This window comes from Zootoca vivipara, chromosome 4 (assembly GCF_963506605.1).
Source record: "Zootoca vivipara chromosome 4, rZooViv1.1, whole genome shotgun sequence".
NCBI classification, from domain to species: Eukaryota; Metazoa; Chordata; class Lepidosauria; order Squamata; family Lacertidae; genus Zootoca; species Zootoca vivipara.
In genome coordinates, this window is record NC_083279.1 from 31,173,182 (window position 1) to 31,194,021 (window position 20,840).

General features: G+C 41.9%; 1 protein-coding gene across 5 annotated transcripts in view; it reads right to left on the reverse strand.

Annotated features, from left to right (window-relative positions):
- The window catches only part of HERC2 (HECT and RLD domain containing E3 ubiquitin protein ligase 2), a 94,496-nt gene extending 74,697 nt beyond the window's left edge, over positions 1–19,799 (reverse strand). For 3 of the 5 annotated variants that reach the window (XM_035116815.2, XM_035116814.2, XM_035116812.2), the window contains exons 1-10: positions 19,669–19,799; positions 18,134–18,245; positions 12,556–12,670; positions 10,243–10,380; positions 3,855–4,074; positions 3,388–3,488; positions 2,141–2,297; positions 1,226–1,336; positions 869–1,040; positions 486–659 (exon numbers count right to left, since the gene is read on the reverse strand). In XM_035116815.2, the coding sequence (XP_034972706.1) occupies positions 486–659; positions 869–1,040; positions 1,226–1,336; positions 2,141–2,297; positions 3,388–3,488; positions 3,855–4,074; positions 10,243–10,380; positions 12,556–12,670; positions 18,134–18,205 (1,260 nt within the window). In that variant the 5' untranslated portion in view covers positions 18,206–18,245; positions 19,669–19,799. Of the gene's footprint in view, positions 1–485; positions 660–868; positions 1,041–1,225; positions 1,337–2,140; positions 2,298–3,387; positions 3,489–3,854; positions 4,075–10,242; positions 10,381–12,555; positions 12,671–18,133; positions 18,246–19,421; positions 19,628–19,668 lie in introns of those variants that run through there. The other 2 variants (XM_035116816.2, XM_035116813.2) reach the window with 2 other exon arrangements.
- Between the last annotated feature and the right edge of the window lie 1,041 nt (positions 19,800–20,840).

Sequence of the window (20,840 nt, forward strand, 5' to 3'; positions counted from 1 at the left end):
ACTTCGCAATAGCATTTTACTCTCTGGAAATTGGTATGCACATTTAAAAACTTGATGACACTGTTAAGCTACAAGGGGCCATATTTGATTGCTTTGTCTATCTATTAGGATTTGGAAGGGAAGCAGGCAGAGATTCAACCCATACTTCAGCACTTCCAAGCCTTTTCAATGCCATCCCTCATTCACTCTAGTCCCTCAACCTTCTCCAGAAAACTATGAGACCCTCCAATGCGGAACGATCAGCAGCAGAACAAGAAATTCAAGGAGCTTTCTATGCTGTGTGACAAACTAATTTGGAAGCTACAAAAGCAGGTTCTGGTAGCAGAAGCCAGATGCTCAAAGTAAAAAAAAAAGTCACTGGGCTAAACTGAGCCCCTTGCATGGCCATAAGCGCCTCTTGAGATCCCAATCAGATTTGTAAAGTTTTAATATACCAGTTAACTTTATCCACAGAAAGCTGTTAGTAGACAGCATATGCAAGTTACCTTATGTGATGTTGGAGAACTGCACTGTGGAGGCATACAGGGAGTAGCCAGGCGGTCTAAGTGAGCCATAATCACAACTGCAGTTTGCCTTAAATCAATGGCCAGCTCATTGTCCTGTGGCAATATTAGATACCTTAGGAAGTTTTCATTTGGACTCAACGGGTAGGACAGCATCTAAAGCAAAAATGAAAAGTTAGCTAGATAGCTCAGTTGGCTAGAGTGTGGTGCTGATAATGCCAAGGCTGCAGGTTCGGTATCCCCGACCCCGTAAAGGAAAGCTACATAAATACATTCCCTTAACATCAATTAAATATTGTTCCACATTGCACAGGTCTGGGTGTGCAGACTCACAGGCTAAATGAACTCATCATAAAAGTACATACCTGAAGTTCTTCTTCGGTATTGCTGATCTCTTTATTGCAAATGATGCTCTGAAACCTTTGCAGCAAAGGAAGGAGGGGGGCACTGGTTCCCTGCGCTGATCGCTCATTATCCGTTTCCCGTGTACCACTGTCCCAGAGTTGGAGCAATAGCATGACAGCAGACAACATTTGGCTGAGAGGGGGAGGGAAACGACCAAAGTTGGAAATGTTGTAGAAGAAACCTCACATTGCTACCATTTTCACCTTGCTCATATTTCACGAAGAACTCCCCACTGCTAACAATGGTGAAATCAAGACTGTAGCGTTGATGTAACTTATGAACAGATTTTGAACTTATGACATCCTTGCATTACTCACCTTAGTGTGCCTCTCTGGACAGCCAATTCTAGTAGTATAGCAAGTGCTAAGTGCTGGTCTTGCAACGGAATGTTTCCAGATCCTTTTGTTCCTGGAGCTCCATGGATGTCCCTAATTTAAAAGCAGAAAAAATTAAAAGGTAAATATTCCAATATATGAAAGTAAAAAACCAGTTTGTATTCCGTGCTTTGACAAAAGACACCTTTCTCAGCATAATTAAGTGACTTTACTGATTTTATTCTTTCCCAGTTTAGAGAAAGGGCCATAACTCAGCCCATGGAGCACATACAGCAGGCCCAAGGTTCAATCCTGGCATTCATCATGTACCAAAAGGAAATATGCTTCTTCAACACCCGGGAAAGCCACTGCCAGTCATTGTAGGCAATACTGAATCAGATGGATTAAAGGTCTGATTTGGTGTAAGGCAGGTGTTTTTTTCATTCCTCCATTACTAATTTCTTTATACGCAAACTTTAAATGCAGCAAGGCTATTACTCCACATTGACCTGTGTTTAGAAATATATATATATATTTATCTTCTATGAATAAGCCAAGGGTACGCCATTTTAAAAAGAAAGAAGTATAAGCCATAGTTTATATTCATCGTATTGCCGTTTCAAGACATTAAAAAAGTGATGCCCAAATGCTTAACTCTAGTTTCCTTATAGAGATCATAGAATTGTAGAGTTGGAAGGGACCCCGAGGATCATCTAGTCCAACCCCCTGCAATGCAGGAATATGCAGCAGTCCCATACAGGGACTGAACCTACAACCTTGGAGTTATCAGCACTGTGCTCTAACCAACTGAGCTATCTAGGTATTCAAGAAAAGAACACAGGAACTATTGTTCAGTGTGAAACCTTGAATGTGGCTTAAAAAAAAAAAGTTCAAGCACTCTTTTAGAGAAAGACTTACCCAGTTACAACAGACCTTAGAAATTTGGTTGCTCGCTCCACAACTTCCAGCCATACAGATGATACTGTTCCTTCATCAAAGAGGGATGCTTCTGGCAATGCTCGTAGGGCATCAAGGGATTCTTGTAGCAGTTCACTGCAAAGATCTGCATCCTCACCTAACAACATTAGCCATGTTAGGGTGTTTCGTAGTACAGTGCAATTCAGGTTAATGGCAATCCCTCACAACTGATCTGCACATAAAGGTAAAGGTAAAGGCGCCCCTGACCATCAGGTCCAGTCGTGTCCAACTCTGGGGTTGCGGCGCTCATCTCACTCTATAGGCCGAGGGAGCCGGCGTTTGTCCGCAGACAGCTTCCGGGTCATGTGGCCAGCATGACAAAGCTGCTTCTGGTGAACCTTCTCGCCGGAGCGGTCCCTATTTATCTACTTGGACTTTGATGTTCTTTCGAACTTCTAGGTGGGCAGGAGCTGGGACAGAGCAATGGGAGCTCACCCTGTTGCAGGGATTCGAACCGCCGACCTTCTGATCAGCAAGCCCTAGACTCTGTGGTTTAACCCACAGCGCCACCTGGGCCCACATACATAGATCTGCACATACACAGTGGAAATCCAGACCATAAACTGAATTGCCACATCATTGCTATAACCCTGCATCTATAAAATGGAAGTAATAGAAACCTTCTTTCCGGGAAGCTGAGAAAATGAAGATCACCCACAAACCACTTTGCAAACAAGGCTAAGGAGCCAAAGTAACCAGTTCCGCATATGCAAGGCTTGTGCTTGTCAAAGCAGAACTGTAGCTCAATGGTAGAGCTTCTACTCCGCATGCATAAGGTCCCAGGTTCAATTGCCAGCATGTTTGGGCCGGGCTGGGAGAGAACCCCATCTGAAACCCTGGACAGCTGCTGCTAGACAACACTGAGCTAGATGGATAACTGGTCTGACTCAATTTTAAGTCCGCTTCCTCTGTTCCTATACTCATTCTGCAACTTGAGAGATGTCCCCAAACCAGCAGACTTATGAGTGCACAACTTCTCAAGTAGTCATCATTCAGTGTCTGCTAATGAGAATGAACTTAACTGGGGGTAAATCTGATTAACACAATGGAAATTACTCTGAGTAGATGATAGACTGACACAGACAGACAGACATAGATAGCCCTGAAAAATACCTAAATGCAACACAACAGTTAGATGGCAAAATGTTTACCAGCCTAATAAGATACACAGCATCTTCCAACAATACCTGATCTCCAAGCTCTCCGAAGGAATGCAAAGGCAAACGAAAGGGCAGCTCTGGATCCTACACGGGCAAGACCTTCTACTCCTTTGCCTACAGGTCTGGGACTGTAACCAGCAAAAAGATGATTAGAGAATAATGTACCTCTTGCTTAAAACTAAGCGTCTATACAAATGTTCTTCAAAATGTTAAGACCCAGAAATCAATCCTGACTACCCCAAAATATCCAAACAGTGCACTAACATCTTTGGTATATGGCCAGGAAACTGCCGCTCTACCACTCTGCAACCAATTTGGTTTCAACAGCTCCCTAACACATTAATATTCTTGTCCATACAAAAAGAAAGATTATAAGCAGCGGATATTTCCCCACACTGAGGAACCAAAACTGTAGCGAAATAGTAACCAATAAGTGATGGGGAAAAGGCAGGCAATACTACAAGGGGAAGAGATTTCTTTGAGAAAGACACTACCTTTTCTTGTCCACTGCAGGCAGGGGGAGATTGCTGCTCTTCCACTTAACCTTGACATTCTCCTGAAGAACAGTCCTATTTAATGCAATAAAATAGCGCTCTAAGATAGCAAGCCTCTGCTTCAGCTTCAGAGCAGAGAGTGTGGTGGTGGCTGTTTTCTTGGCTAGAGCTTGCTGCTCCTTCACAAGTACATAAAGGCACTCTTTAAGCTCATTCGCATCTAGAAGAAACAGAAGAACTATATTACTCATCTGAAACATTCAGCGTGATGCATACAACTGATTTATGGCAAAGGAAAGAAATAAGACACCCTCCGTTTTACAAACAGCAATTTTCCACATTTGATGTGCAATGCTGTATACAGTACAGCCAAGATTCTGAAAGGGCACATACTTCATTATTTTCATTTATATCCTACATTTCTTCCAGCAAGGTGAAACACAGGAAGTTATGAGACATTTTTCATTTAGGCACTGGCCAGATGCAAACCTGCTTAGCTTCAGCATCTGCCTTCATTAAATAGTAACATGCCTGAAATACTACTCACTCCTTAATAAAAAGGATTACACAAATCTCAAGAGAAAATTTCAATACGACTCCATGTATATTTGGGAATATGTGAATAGATGTTGCATGACTTACTTTACATGCACTCCCCAATTAATCTTAATCGTAGGTACTGAACGGCTGGATGAGTCAGGTATAGTAACTGTCTTTCATATTAGCTAACCACCACCCCCATCTAGACAAATTAAGAAGTATATTTTAATAGCTCCTATGAACACCAAACACACTAGAGATCTGCTCCCCATTAGTGACAAGAAATCCACTCAAGACATAAGGATATCTGGCAGGCTCAAAGTACCAGAAAAACCACTACACAAGAACAAAAGCAATTTGTTTTGTTTGATTATCATTTTTATGCTTTCCCCAATCTATTACAGTTTGTTGATCTGGGCATTCAGGTACTTCAAACCCAGTAAAGGTAGTTTGCAAAACGCGTGCCATAGCGGTTCTTACTAGTTTAACTAGAACATTAAGCATTTTAGCAAGGCAAGGAATGAGACTGGGCGACTTACAAGCAAGCTGCAGTGCCCCCTCTCCCACCTCAGAGTCATTGAGCCAAGTAGCACTGACTGGGTAGGCAGAAATGTGGGCCTAATTCCCTGCCACAACCAGCAAGGACTTGTCATCTGCTCTCGAGGTGTCCCACAAGAATCTACTTGCTGTGTATCTTGCAGCACCCATGCTGCGACTTGGCCACCTGTGAGAAAATTTGCTTGTTCTTTTAAAGGGGTTGCTAAAGCAAAGCTGTTCACCCCTTCCAAGCAGTCGTTTAATGTGTTCACATTTATATTTTCGCTGCCATTGCCCGACTGCCCTGAATGGTATATATGAGCTACTATTCGAGAAGGAGGGACAAGAGGGCATACAGCTGGCCAGGACGCCAACACATGATGGGTGAGTGCAATTTTACCGTCAAGGCTGCTGCCATTTCAAATTTTTGCACTATAGCAAGCTGTAACAGCAAAGTTGGCCCTACTTCAAGTGGTATAATCTGAAACAAAAATAAGTCCAAATGGCATTTATATCAATTCCCAGGTGCTCTTCAATGTAGATACTGAATGACTGATCAATTTCAATTCAGCAATGACACACACAGTAAATCCTTAAGACTAGACCTTTCTCATTTCACTTATGATTTCTGTTTGTCACCATCTCCTCCAGCATTCAAGCACTCTAAAATTACACAGCAGGTTCTTTATCACTGGCAGACACTAAAAGACACTGCTAAGAGCCCTGCTTATGTGGGGACAATAAGCATTACTTGCATTTTATACGATGATGTTAATTATCTTAAGTTCTCTGTTACTTAAAAGGCAACTCTAAAAAGCTTCAGAACAGAGCCCATGATTGTAGACTACACAAACATATTCATAATTTAAGTTTAAACCTGAAGACGTTACGGAAAAGAAACCAGAGGGGACTCGTCATTTATATATGAAGGCCAGCTCTCCCACCACCACCCCATTCTTAAGAAATAAATTAAAGAGAGACACGAGCTTCTGTTTCATTTAGTTTGACCCCAGAAGCACTTGCTATCGGAAAAACATTAAGCATGATTTTAGTTAATCCTGACCAACTGATCCATATTTTGGAAAAACTCCACACCTCAAAATATTAGTCTAGAACAGTTACATGATTCATCTGAAGCTAAAAATGAAACAATTAAAACTGCTTCTCTTGTAACTTTAAATATAGATCTTCAGATTACACAAATTATGTTTCCAAGGGGAATTTCCAGTCATGCTGATTGAGTTCTCTACCCAAATTTGTCAAGTGACTAAAGGATTTTAATCTCATTGTTCAACACCCAAGACTTATGCAATGCTGCTCATATTTCCTATCTTGTGAAACGAAGCAAACTATTCAATGTCAATTTATGCAGGGGAACCCTTGCAACAGGATTTTTCTGCTCAAGCAACTTTCAATTTGTCCTTTCCACTGCTGTGTTTAGGTATAGGCTGTGTCTTTTTACAACCGTGGCCCCAAAAATGAAACCAGAATTGTATACAGTACTCAGAATTATTAGCAGTCACATAAACCAGATTCCTGGATTCCAAGACACATGACTGAGCTTAATGGAAAGTACAAAATAAGGTGTGAGGCATCCACACTTCAACGAGATCAGGAAGAACGTGATATTTTCCTTGAATTTAGCATAGTAAACATTAAAACTGATGCAAATCCTTTGTAAGGGACATTTCAAAACATCCAGTGAAATTTAACTGTATGAAAGAACAGAGCCAGTTTATTTGTAGCCATAGCATCAGCAGACTATTTTGTAAACAGAATCCCAAGGGAACAGAGTGCAGCACATGGCATTCTGCATTTCTGCATGTCAGTGTTTCGTAACAGTAGATTCCTGTCCGGTATCAGCAGCAGGCCTGGGTTGCTTCAAATCTACTGCGAGCAGCCCAGCTGTATCAGCATTGGCTTGGCTTGCCCCCTCAAAAAACAAACAAACAACCCTATCCATTTACAGTATGCATTGAAAACATAGCTGCAAACGCCAGTCTCTACTCTCATGATTTTAGAAGCTATTTACAAGAGATTGCATCCTACTAAGTCATATTCAAAGTAGACCAATTGAAATCAATAGATTAATGCAATTCCACTGATTTCCAAAGGTCTACTCAAAGTATGACAAATCAGGTAAACCCTACCTGAAGTATCACCAACCATTTTCCAGGTCACTAAAGACCATCAAAGAGAAGCATGTTTCTTAGCTAAAGCAGGCATATCACTCCAGCATGGAGAAGAACTGTCACTACATTAAAACCCAGGCAAAAGTCTTAGACTTGTGTTGGTCAACCTTGGGTCCACAGCGGTTGCTCAGTTTTACAACTCCCATCATGCCCAGCCAACTTAGACAATAGTCAGGCATGATGGGACTTGTGGCCCAACACCTGGGTACTTGAGATGGAAGAACACTGCCTTAGACTATAACCTTTCTGAGAATTCAAATGCAGGTCAATTCAATGTAGTGGGCATCACCTGGCATACTACAGACACCAAGTGTTACATACTATTGTTACTCGAGAGCTCGATTCAGCTGGCACTCTGCACATGCCGCAGCAAAGTCCAGTGACTCCTTTCCCTTCAGTCAACTGGGGACTATGCAAGGAGTAGAAACCTTTGCAAGTTAACCAAGCAAGCAACCCTTGGCTGCCCTCACTGAAAAGAATTCACTTGTACTGTACTCATGGGATTGAAAGGTGCCTTCCCCAAATCCTCTCTGGAGGGTTGGAAAGAGTATACAAGGGGAGAAAAGGGGAGATCACTAAAAATCGGACATGCAGATATGCTTCCACTGACGGAACAATCTCCTTAGTGCTATGATGAATTCTATCCAATATTTTCAAAGCAGAGCTGCATAAACATCACAAGTGAAGCAGCCTCTACATTTGTTTTAGGAAGTGAAGAAAATGGACCGGTCCATACCATTGCAAGCTAATAATTGCTGACTCAAAGTTCCTGTGTGGTACACATAGGATGCCACACATAGGATTCCAAGCTCAAACTTTTCAGCACTTCAAAAGTGAACAGCAAAAGAAAAGCAATTCAATTTGTGTTAATTGCCTAAAAAAAAAAACCTGGCCCTACAACCTAGCTCAGGGGTCCCCAAACTTACCTTGCCGAGGGCTGCTGCCGCCAGCGCTGATCGTGCTGTGGGCCAGAGCACACACCCATACACGTGTGCATACGCGATTTCCGGCACACTTCCAGGTCGCCGGAACACTGGAAATAGCTTGTGTGCACGCGCCTAGGCCTCCTCCAGCCCGGAACGGCGCCGGAAATGACACTTGCGCATGCGCCCAAGCTATTTCCGACGCTCTGGTGACCCAGAAGTGGGCAGCGGCAGCAGGCGGCGGGGGTCGCCGGGGGCCACATAAAAGAGTCTTGGCGGCCACATCCAGCCCCTGGGCCTTAGTTTGGGGAAGCCTGACCTACCTAAAGCCCAGAGTACAACATGCCCATTTCCTAGCAACAGAGCACAAAAAAATTACATAAATTACTTAAATAGCTACTGTATTAGTAGTAGCAAGTGAGTTTGGACTTTTAAATGGCAGCGGTGAGAATTGGATAATTTCACTTCAACATAATGTATTTGTATTGAATACTTTAATTGATGTGCTTTGTCATACTAGAATTATTTAGTCCTACCTACCTCTGACATCAGATTAGTATTTTTTTTTACAAACAACAACAACACTATGTATCCTATTCCTGAGCAAGATAAAATAATAAAATAATTTAATTGGGAAAATAATGCAGTTTAATTCATAAATTTGTTCTTAGTGACCATGTATTTTTATATAAGCTGTTTTTAACTGGGATTCCAATTCTAAAAAACATTTACTTGACCCCACTGGTTGTAGTAGAAATTGTAGCTCCAATCTATTGAATATAGGCTACCTTGAAATTGCTTCAAGGCCAATAATGTGAGATGAGCACGCAACCCCAGAGTCGGTCATGACTGGACCTAATGGTCCCTTTACCTTTTTAACCTTAAAATACAGTATTTCAATTACAGCTGGTATGCTAATTGCTTACAATGCCTTCATAGAACTACTTTGTTAAAATGGGGCGCTTACAGTGATTTCCTGATATGTACTATTTGTTTTGTTTAGCAACAGGAAGAGAAACCAAAATAGTATGTAGCCAAAAGAAAGCCCACTTCTATCCTGTCAAATCGAAGACTTCATGAGCTGCTGTGTTGCAACACTATCAACAAAACCTGCATTTTATTAACAAAACCAATTCTGACTATGTAGCCATGTACTGAGAATTTTTTCTCCACTGTACTGCCATTAAATCCTGCAGAGAAGTAAAACACTGAGCTCAGACCCATTTTTGTCATTTCATCAGGTAGCAAGGGCTTTTCCCAAAACTGTCATTGTTGAACTACTATTAACGGCAACTTGGACACCACAAAACTGATCATGCAATAATATCTGCTGCTAGTACTACTCCTTCAAAGTCGACGATCACCTTTCCTTGCTAACTTGTACATGAAGCCGTTTTACAGGAAGTATGTTATCAAGTAGTCTCTTTCATAAAAGATATACGTAAAGTTGATGCCCTTAGGACTCAGTAAAACCAAAGTGCTTTTTAACAGAGAAGTAAACTAGTTTAAAAAGTAGCAAAAAAAAAAAACCTTTAGGGAAAAGGCCTTCACAGGTTGTCTTAGGTGGCAGTTTTAAGCAAGACTGGAGACTTGACTGTTACAATAGGTCTTGGTTCAGGCCATATCTCAAGAGTTCAAGATGATACGGTACTCACATCAGGGTCTTAAGGCATACCAGCCCCTTGATTACCTGTTCACTCATCAGACAGAATCCTAAAACATCTCACCCTGGCAACAAGACCACATAGTTCAATGCTTCCAGAAATCTCGGCCAAGTCATAACTGAAACGCCCCAGAGCTGAGCAACCAAATTGCTGTCTACTTAAATAAAGGAGAAGAAGCTTTAATTTTATTCAAACAACTGTCAGTGCCAAGGACTGTCTGCATCCCTTCTGCTACCTCTCATCACTCCCAACTGCCAATTGACAGCCAGTTGTCAATTTTCTGTTTTGTATTGATTTATAAATCTCTTTGCACAACACCAACAGTATTAGCTGCCTTCTGCATATTAAATGAAGATGTATAGAAGTTTGTAAATTAAAGGTGTTTTTTTTAATGGTCCAGTAAAAACTTATCAGCAAAATCCGAAGACTTTATTAAGAAACAAGTGACCTTTGTGACATACATACTGGGCACCATATCACACAGTAATACAACAGTAAATTCCATGTTGAAAGAAAACCAGAAAGACCTTACCTGGCTGCTTGCCCCAAACCCAACTTTCAACAATTGATTTGGCTCTATATGTAGGTAATGGTGCATCTTCTTCATCTTTCCTCTCTTTGTCATTCTGATCGTCTTTCTTTGATCCAGACTGACCTTCAATGCTTTCATCTATAGAACAAACAAAAAAAAAGAACATAAATGCAACGGAGTAAATCATTTTTGTAAAGCCATTCCTTTTGCATAAAAATTCTGAGCCCCAGTACTGAATAAGGTCATCTTATGCTCTCAGATGCACTCTAATATTATAGTTATATGGAGAAGAAAAGAAAACACTAACGACTGGCACAGGTGTTATAGCTCTTGTTTTACTGGGTCACATTGTGACCTCTTCTACTTAGAAACCCGAGGCTTCATTGGCCTAGTTTGCATGTCACATTAAACCACAGTTTAAAACAAATGATGGTTTAATGAGAAAGACTTGCTTCTCTCCTCTTCTTGCTGGTAATGTCACAGGCAAGACAAGCCAGAGCATGGTTTGTCATGTTGCTCCAACCCAAGCTCATGATTTGCTGCACCAAAAAACTGCAACAATAATAATAAGTTGTTGTTGTTGTTGTTGTTGCTGTTGTTGTTGTTATATTTATACCCCAACCATCTGGCTAGGTTTCCATAGCCACTCTGGGCAGCTTACAGCATATATATATAAAATTATAGCACATCAGACATTAAAAATTTCCTGATACTGTAAGCAAAGAACAAACCTTGGTTACTGGTTGTGGGTTTTGGGGGTTAAGAAACCACAAGACCCAGTTGGTTTTGAAACCGAGGCTGCCATCAAAAGTAGTTTGCAATATGGCATGGGGGGATCTGCTCCTTCACCCACACACAAAGGCAGAAGATTATACTGGACTACTTGCAAATCATTTTGATCTTGGGTAGTATAAATTACTGCAGATAGGCATAAATTCATAATGCAATGACAATGACATTACCATATCATGTACAGCTACAAACATATATGACACTAGGAAAGAAAATTCTTTTACTTCAGTTCCCAGAAAAAAATTACCACAATCAGAAATACTGAAGACGTTTGTCGGAATTATAATGTTTAGAAATGATAAACCATGATAATGAGTAGGAATGCACTTCTTACTGGCAAAGGAGGTGTTTGGGTTTTTTTAAATTTAACCTCTACATAAAGGGCAAAATAGCAGTTCTATTCTATTGCCAAAATGTTAATAGCATCATTCCCAGAAAGGATTTATTTCTGATCAAAAACTTGGTATGCCCCCTCACCACATGAGTTAATATGCTCTTAAATCATAGTTATACCATTTGTCATTACAGTCATAATAGTGCAAGCATTTAAGGGATTAGTAACTGAAGGACAAGTCTTCAGGACATACTACTTAGCCTGCCAAGTTCAGATTCTGAAAAATTCAGTAGGCTTGCTTGCCAATGATGTTGGTATGGATCTGAGAAATGAAACAGTACTGTGGGCATGCTTCAGTAAAGTTTATCTCACATAAGTCTAACTTAAATGAGCATACTTTCTATTTTATGCAGCAGCATCTTACCCACTTTGATCTGCAAATCACATTAGTTGATAAAGCTCTGATACAAACTGTGTAACTTGATGTACGTTTACTCAAACGTCCCATTTATTTCAGTGGGGCTTACTCCCACACAAGTGAGCACAGGATTGCAGTCTTAATCTTATACTGTTGTCAGAAAGGGGATTTCAACTCTGTCTCAACACCCAATAGATAGATAGATAGATAGATAGATAGATAGATAGATAGCCAGATGATTGATATCTCAGATAAGATTTAACTAAGTTCTACTCAGATAGACCGACTAAAATTAATAACCATGACAATTCAGTCTGCTCTGAATACACCTTAGTTGAATGCCCCCCCCCTAGATTTCCAACATTTTAAAGCAATGACAGACACAAAAAAAACCTTGAGGAAACTGTGCCTTTACATCAAGCACTGCATCTCTACATCCCGTTAATAATATACCTACCCTCTTCCCAATAATGTTTGGATATGCTTTACAGAAATAGTATTTTGCAATGGGACCTAACACAAAGCATTATACTAAACACTGTTGTCATTCATTAGAAATGTCAAGCTCTTCAAACTAAAAAGTTATGGTTGGCATGCATACCAAAAGTAAGAGATGGATTACAAAGCCACCATACAAAGAGTGCAACATAGGTTGCAGGAAGGCATAGCCCCCAAACCCTTTGAATTCATTACAAATAAACCCTCAATAAAAATTTAGGCACATTTGTCTTTACTGAACTATACAGATACACAACACAATGAAACCCACCTTTCCGTGGAGAAGCTTCAGCATTTTGGGAGGGTTCTGTTCCAGTGTATACGATTTCCCCATCTTTGACCATTTCATTCCAAAGGCCACAGAGTCCATCTCGGGTGAAAGCAAGCTTTTAGAGGAAAAGGGGGGGGTGTGATATCATAAGCATGATGTTTTTTTACCCTTTCCACCAAATAGTGTTCAAGGTGACTAACAATGATGCAGACAATACCATAAAACAGCAAGAGAATAATAAAAAGGCACATAAAATCATCAATAAAAGCAACTGTTTTAAACTTTGTCTGCCTGCAATTCAAGGGGTTGGGAAGACATTTATCTATAGAAATTTAAAGATTCAAGTCTAGTGGGTATAGTTCCACCTCTCCTTTTGGACTAGCACCAAGAATTCAAGCATGCTAATGATTTGGATGAATACATCCAACCTAGACAATCTCCTGGCAAGGCTGCAACACAAATGCCTATGAGGGCCACTGCATGTGGCAATTTTGTTACACAGATTTTATCTGTGTGCAAGCAATTTCCGGCATTATGCAAATAGTACAGTGGTACCTCTGGTTGCGAACAGGATCCATTCCGAAGCCCCCTTGGCAACATGAGCAGTACACAACCTGCGTTAGCGCTTCTGCACACGTGCGGGTCACAATTCGACGCTTCTGCGCATGCGCGAACCGCCGAACCCGGAAGTAACCCGTTCCGTTACTTCTAGGTTAAGCACGTTCATAACCGGTGTTGTATGCAACCCACAGCATTCGTATCCAGAGGTATGACTGTACAAAACTCCAATGAATGACTTCCAGCGACTGATTTCCAGAGCAGGTCCAGTAGCAAAACGGACCCATGCACGCTCATCACATCACGTGGTATGGATAGCATAAATATGAGATACACAGAATGTCCTACACCAGCAGTTCCCAATTGGTGGTCCGTGGACTCCAGGGGGTTTATGTAACCCACCCAGGGGGTTCATGGCACACACCCAGCAATTGTCTGGGATATCCCATTTTGGGGGTCTGTGCTCTCACTCAGCACGGCGCCCCAAAACATGAGAAATTGCAGCTAGATGCACATCTCATGTGAGACCATGGCACCCAAAAATGCACATCCCAGTTTTGTACTGGAACATATTAGAGGGCATGGTGGAACCATTCACATAACAAAAACTACCAAAGAGATAACAACATTTTCAAAAGTAGGGGGTCCATGACTCGGCTTTGAAAAACAGGGCTCCGCAGTACTTAGCTAATTGGGAGCAACTGCCCTACACACAAGAAAATTACACGTCAGAAATATGTATAGGATATAGCCTTTTCCACTGTAACAAATAAATCCACAAAAATTATCAGCCCACCTTCTCACTTGTTTGCAACACACTGCTAGCCTGAAAGAGAAACAAATCTCTTCCTATTTACAAAAGCTGCTTTTACCTGGTCACCTTGCTCATGGAGGGAATCTAGAAGTCAAGCCTCTCAATACTCAAAGAACATTAAAGCTTTCTACAATGAGAATAAGCTCATTAGGCATCACTGTTCTAACATTTTTAGAGCCTATGATACAAGACGGATACAAAGTTTAGAATCCTGAATGGTTACATTTCGAAAACAAGGCTACAGTATAGTAAAATAAGTTAAATTTAGAACTGAGCTGTCAATCTACACCACAGGAGTCATCAGCGTTCCACTAACCTCAGCGATATGAGGAATTTAAAAATAAATGTGTTATGGTAGATGTAGCAGCAGCTAAGCTTACTTTTGCAAGCAGCAAATGAGGTGATAAACCTGTGTCTCAAGTGTACCACCAGTGTGCAGATGAAGGCTCCCATAATTGAAAGCATCCCCACCCCCTCAAAAAACGTACAAAGTGAATGGGGACAATATCCATAATAGGGAGAACCAAAATTCATACAACCATTCTCACACACAATCATGCCCCCCCTGCTCACTCACTCTTTCTCTCTCTCTCACACACACACACACAATACACAAATGAATTTACTCATTTTCTCTCCCTTGAGAAATGTGAGTTCTTCACTTTCTCTCTGAGCTGAGAAAGGGAATTGTTTCAGAGCCAGATTGCAAACCACTTAGGTTGCAACAAAGGTCAATTGAAAAATGGTCCCCCTGACTAAATCAAGCCATCAATTGCATGCAGAGGCCTCATGCTCCATTGACTTGCAAGCACCTTTAAATGATAAAAAAATTAAAATTAAAATTAAAAAACAGACACAAGAAGTAAACCTACATTAGAGCAGGGACTTCTGTCTTTGAAGGTAACATCTGGGTTTTATTTCAACCCCCTTGGGTAACAAACAAACACACATATGCCACAGATACATTGCAACAGTTTGTTGTGAGGCCCTGCATGTTCACCCCTATTACTTAACCACATTGCAATAGCTTCAGCTTTATTTTTCAAGGGTTTTATACTTCCTAGTGCATTTGAGAAATAAGAAATGTTGTTTCTTCTGCAGGAAACAGTGCAAGCGGTCAAACAGAAAAGCACAATATTTTAGATTAGTGTTTAGTCCATTCAAATGTAACACATTTGCCTATGGCTCTTCCCATATTAGCCATCCAAATCAACTTGAAATCAATTTTCTACATCATTTGTGAGCTTCTATCTACTGACTTGGTTGTCCAAAATTCATCCCTACCAGATAATTACAGTAGCTGGGCATTAAAGCTCTCTCCTGCTTAATGTAATAGATATATTGGCATCTCTATTCTTATTCAGGGACACATGGCCAAGCCTGCCTTAAGTTATGATGCAACTATTAGTCCTTTATAATCTTCAGCAGGTTGGTAATTAACCCACTTGTCTAGTCATCCACGATGGATGAAAATTTTCTGACCACCTTGAAGTAAATTACAGTGGATTAAGGCATATGCACCTCATTCTCCCTTCTAACATGAAAATGCTACAGGATCTTTAAAGCTAAGCGGCAAAATAAAAGTCTAACCCATTCATGGCTGTGAATGGGGCAGTGCATGCAATTCTGAGGCCACAAAGCAGATGAGTAAGTCCTATAGGATTGTGGCCTATAGTCTCAGACTGCACAGTAATGCATTTAATTCACTCCGTGATTTTTTGCATCTCCATTTGTCTATTTAAGACCAATCTGGGTTTTATTTAAGCGACGCAAATGCTTGCAGTTTAAAACCTACCAAGAAAGTAGCCCTCACCATATGGTAAGCTTGACTATATATCAGCAGTAGGCTCTCTTATTTGAGGAACATAGTACACTTCCATACAACAGGTCAAACTTGTTATTGTTGGCATCCCTCTGGTCTCGATAATTGGAGTGCGCCTTCAGGGGTGGAGTCAAACCACTGCATTAGCTGCACAAAAGTGACCTCCTCAGGGCACGAGCCTGGCCAGAGTATATGGAAGTCCTGAGCTGCCCACACAACAAGACCTCTCCCTCTCAGCCTCCAAAGCAGAGCAAGTGACCACCTCCCAAAGATATCCTGGAAGGCAGAGGAGGTTTAGGATCAGAGTTTTCATTCTCCTAGATGGGCTACCTTCCCAAGTTGACAAGCCTCATTTGCCCCTCACTTCTCTCTACAGCACGTGCAGAAACCGCCTTCTGATTGTTGAAACAACCACTGATCTTGTCCACTCAATATGCCACAGCTTGTCTTCACATACAGTCCCTAACTCACCGAGGGTTTGGAACCCATTGGCTACCCTGGTTTAGCCAGGGTGTGGCTGCTGTCGCATGGTGACAGCTTCTAGAAGCTACAGAGAAGAGCAGAGTGGAGGGAGGGGACCAAAGGTGGACATACTACCCCAGAAGAAGCACAACATGTCTCCCACTAGAGGTATTACTCCTCACCTAACACCCCACAGTTCCAACTCAGTATTATCTACTTCACTGGAATTGTTTATCCAGGATCTCTTTCACCACCTGCTTTTCCATCCTTCTTTCTACCTGGAGATACCAGAGACTGAACTTGGGATCTTCTGCACACAAAATATATAGTTTGTCATTTACCTAGTCTCTCATCTGACCTTTAATCTTCTTATCATCTCAAACACAAACCTGAAATCTAATAACAAATCTCAATGAACTTCCCACATCTCATTAATTTCAAGCTCACACTAATATATTCCTTCATAAACAAAAGAGATAAGGAGGACTCATTGTAAAACATTCTATCACTGAAAAAGGATTTGCTTCATCCCACGAGCCCAGCAAAGTGAAACCTTTCTCATTTTAGCTACCATAAAGTCATCGGGATGCTATAAAGCACAAAAATACATAGGACATCAATGAATTCTCTTTCATTCTCAAGCAGATCACACTAAACTTGATTTAAGAGTCAAAACCTACAGTTCGCATTCAGGACAGACATCACATTCAGACACCATTCAGGTTACAGTACACCCTGCATCCTTTATTAGAAGGAAAATTTCCTCCTATCCTGTCCACGATACATGGAAGCACTAAGTAGAAAGGACTATGGCAATTTATCCATCACGACTAAACAACAACAAAAGTGATGTCCATTGCTGTAGAAACTGACCCAGCCTCTACTCAGAAAGCGAAAAATGCATAGAATAGAGGAGCACAATGCAACTTTTAAGTTCTGCTCCACTCACCAGCACAACAAATTTAAAAAGCACTTGCCCAATCCCCAATCTCACTCTTCTAATTTTATGCAATGGGGGTGAGGAAAGGACTAAAAGAAGGGTTGTATCCAATAATGTATGAACAGAGTTCCATTTGTGCAACAGAACTTCCCCTTCCTCTCATCTCACGTGCCCCTGAATCTCCCCAAACCTCCTGGAGCAGATTCTGGGTGTGCACAGAAGGCAGCAGAGTAGGGAAAACCACATTGTACAAGTGGAAGTCTGCTGTGTGAGTGCAAAAACAGCACTGGATATAACCCAATGACTGTTACATGGAATATAATGAAACAATACAAATAAAAAAATAAAAACAGATATTCAGCAAGACTTTTATTATTGTGTAAATCCATAGCATTCCAGCCATCTCAGTTTTTGTCAAATTTTTAAGAAGACCAAATATCAACTAACACAGAAAGAGGGAGTCTCTAGTGGGGCAATATTCCACCTTTCTTAACCCATACAAATTCACAGCCCATCCAAGACTACCCAGTTCTAATGAGGATCACTCAAAAAGACTCCTGTTTAGACAGTTGAAGTCTCTTGCCACTAACTATTCATCAGATTTCCACAGTCTACAGTAGCATAGAGTTTCTATATATAAATCAAGTTAGCAGTACACCAAAACTATTTATAGTAATCTTATGGTGCATACCTTAAGATACCATCTACTTTAGAAAGAACTAGCCATTTGAAACATTCAGCAGAAAACATTGAATGTAATTAAATCCAGCTGTAAACAAAATTCTACATATCCAATATCACAAAAAGATATTTCACCTCTGTTGTGCAATTGTCAGGTCAGTAAGAAATTAACAAGTGAATTATACATAATCTCCTGGCTCTGTTTTTTAATTTTTTTTATTAGCAGAATAGATTGCATTGTGTTTGAACAGAGAGTATCAAGTTACACAGACACACATACACAGTAAAGAGGAGTTCTTACCTGTAAGTCTGTCTTCAGCCATTTGGAATCAAACCGGGTCTGAGCAGCCAGACAAAAAGATTCAGAAGACATCTTCCCTTTTCAAATCAGTCTTTTCAGCTGGCTGGACAACCTGTCACAAAATGTTTGTGTGTGTGTGTTACTAAAAGCAATGTAAATACAGTATCTACATATAACTGTATCTGCACACACACAACCATATGGTTTCCATCTTCCTTTAACAACCATTATTCACAGAAAGAGAAGACTCACTACAACAGGCTGGAGCTATGAAATACAAAGCATTTATAGGCAGGGAAACAAGAGCATTAATACTCTGTTTACAAGAGTGCTGTTTACACCATACAAGCCTCCTCCCAGACCAGAAGTCGAAAACATCCTCCGCTATTGCACCATGCTACACTATGAGAGACCTGTGCTGCTGCTATCATTCGGACTTGTGACTGGTGCATGAAATAAATAATTGATCTACGATTATACAAGCCAACCAACCCAAACCATTCATCCATCCACACCCTGAAAAAAGCATGTTGAAGGAGTAGTAAAGGGAGATAGCCAGTTTATATGGCAAGATGAAGAAAAAACTCTCCATGTCTCTCCTCCCACCCCTAATTATTTTCTGAACTACACCAATGAACTTCCATGACAAGCAGGACCTACTGTCACTATAAACACACATTTTGCTGTCTGTCTCCAGCTGCCTCTCTGCTAGCCAGAAACTAACAAAAAATGTGTTATTTTGGGGGAGGGGGGTGATCTAAAATCCTGGACAGCAACCAGCAAGGCTACAACTTAACAGTTTTCTGCTTGCCTGCTCTGAGGCCATCTCTGAAAACAAAAGAATAAAACCAACAACGGTGGACCGGAGGAGGAGGGGGCAGTTTGTGGATCAATATGCACCAAAGCCCCTCTCTCTTCTCTAAGAGGGAGCCATGAACATATATATATTTCCCCATACGCATACACTCACACACACCCGTTTGCACCCTTAAATCTTCTCGCCTTTCAAAAGCAGGCGCAAAATCCCTCCTTGTATCCATTGCCCGCAAGCCCACCCACCATAAAAAAGGAGCCCAACATGCGACCCTGCCCAAACTCCCTTCGAAAAGGGGAGCCACCACGTTCAAGCGTCGTCCCCGTCGTTGCTTATGCGAGATTATTTTATGTTGTGCGTGTCAGGAGAGAACAAGGAGTCCGAGGAGGAACGGGGATCTCTGCTTGCTTGCATGCGTGAAAGCATGCTTGAGCAGGTTATCTCTAAATACACCGAAGCCACACATGCACGTACCTAAACCATGCACAGACCCCGCAGCCTCCTCCTCCTCTCCTCCATCCCAAGGACGCCCCCAGCCTCCGAACAGGGAGGTGAACTGGCCGCCCTCCCAACCTCTATCGATGCACAGAGGCCCAGCTTGCCCCTCCCTCTCTTGCTGCTGCTTTTCGGGCTCCAGGGAGACGGCGGGGGGTGTCTACGGGGGCCTCCGGGCGCTGCTGCCGCCGCCGCCGCCCCCGGGACCCGCAGCTCCCACACTCACCTGCCCAGCAGCCTCGCCTGCTCCGCGCGGGGGTTGGCGGCGGCGGCGGCGGCTCCTCTCGCTGTCCTGTCAGGCCCCCGCGCAGCTCCGGCTAATCCCCCCCCTTCCTCCTCCTTGTCCGCTCTCCCCCTCCCCACATCCCTGGCTAAACCGGATGGAGCTAGGGGGGCGGGATGAAAGGGAAACACCGCTGAGTCCCCTTCCGCCCAATCAGGTCGCAGCTGCCGGGCAAGCTCCAGCCAATCCGCTCCCAGGGATTTCCTCTCGGGAGCCGAGCGGGTGGGGGAAGCCATAGAGAGGAAATGGCGAGAAGGGCGCCTTGGTTACCATAGAAGTTGCTTGCTTTTGCGGCGGCAGCAGGGGGCGAAGGCGGGTAGGGGAGCGGCTGCAGGAGCGCTCGTTCGGTGCTGGTTTTCCGACGGCGGGTCTTTCTTTTCAGGTGTATTGCAGTGGCTTTCTCTAGTGCTGCCCCCAGTTCTGCGGATTTTACGTTGGAATAGTGCTATCGTGTTCATATATTATATATATTGGGCTTGCCTTTCATAGGACGGATTGTGGGACAATGGAGGCGCATATTTCAGCCCAAGAAAATGGGGAGGGGAAATCCCCATTGCATGCTAAGCGCAGAAGGCGTTGCATGTATATAATTCTGAACAGGAAAAGAGAAAAGAACGCTCCACAATTATTATATAGAACAGTTAGTTAGTCTTGATGGTAGCAGTGATACTCTTAGATGCAAGTTGTTTCATCACTGAAGTCCTCTAATTTCTCCCATTTTTGGTGGCTAACGTTTAGTATGCCATTTAACATAAATTCCAAGAGCAAAACGGCATAAGGCTACATTTGGGGGTTATTTTTCACACTCAGCAAATGTATGCAATAGCATACAGAAATACTGTATTTTCGCTCCATAAGACGCACTTTTTCCCTCCTAAAAACAAAGTAAGCATGGACTTACTTCTGAGTAATCATGGATAGAATAGCTTGTTGCCATTTGCTTTCACCTGAAATAAAGGATATTAATTTTTAATTTACCTTAGATCACATGAGTGTTCACCAGTGTTTGTAATGGAAGCTAAGGTTCTGGGAATAATTTTTATAGATTAGCAAGCTATTTTTATTGACAGTGGAATGGTGCTTAGTGGCCACACTGATAGATGTACCAGAAACAA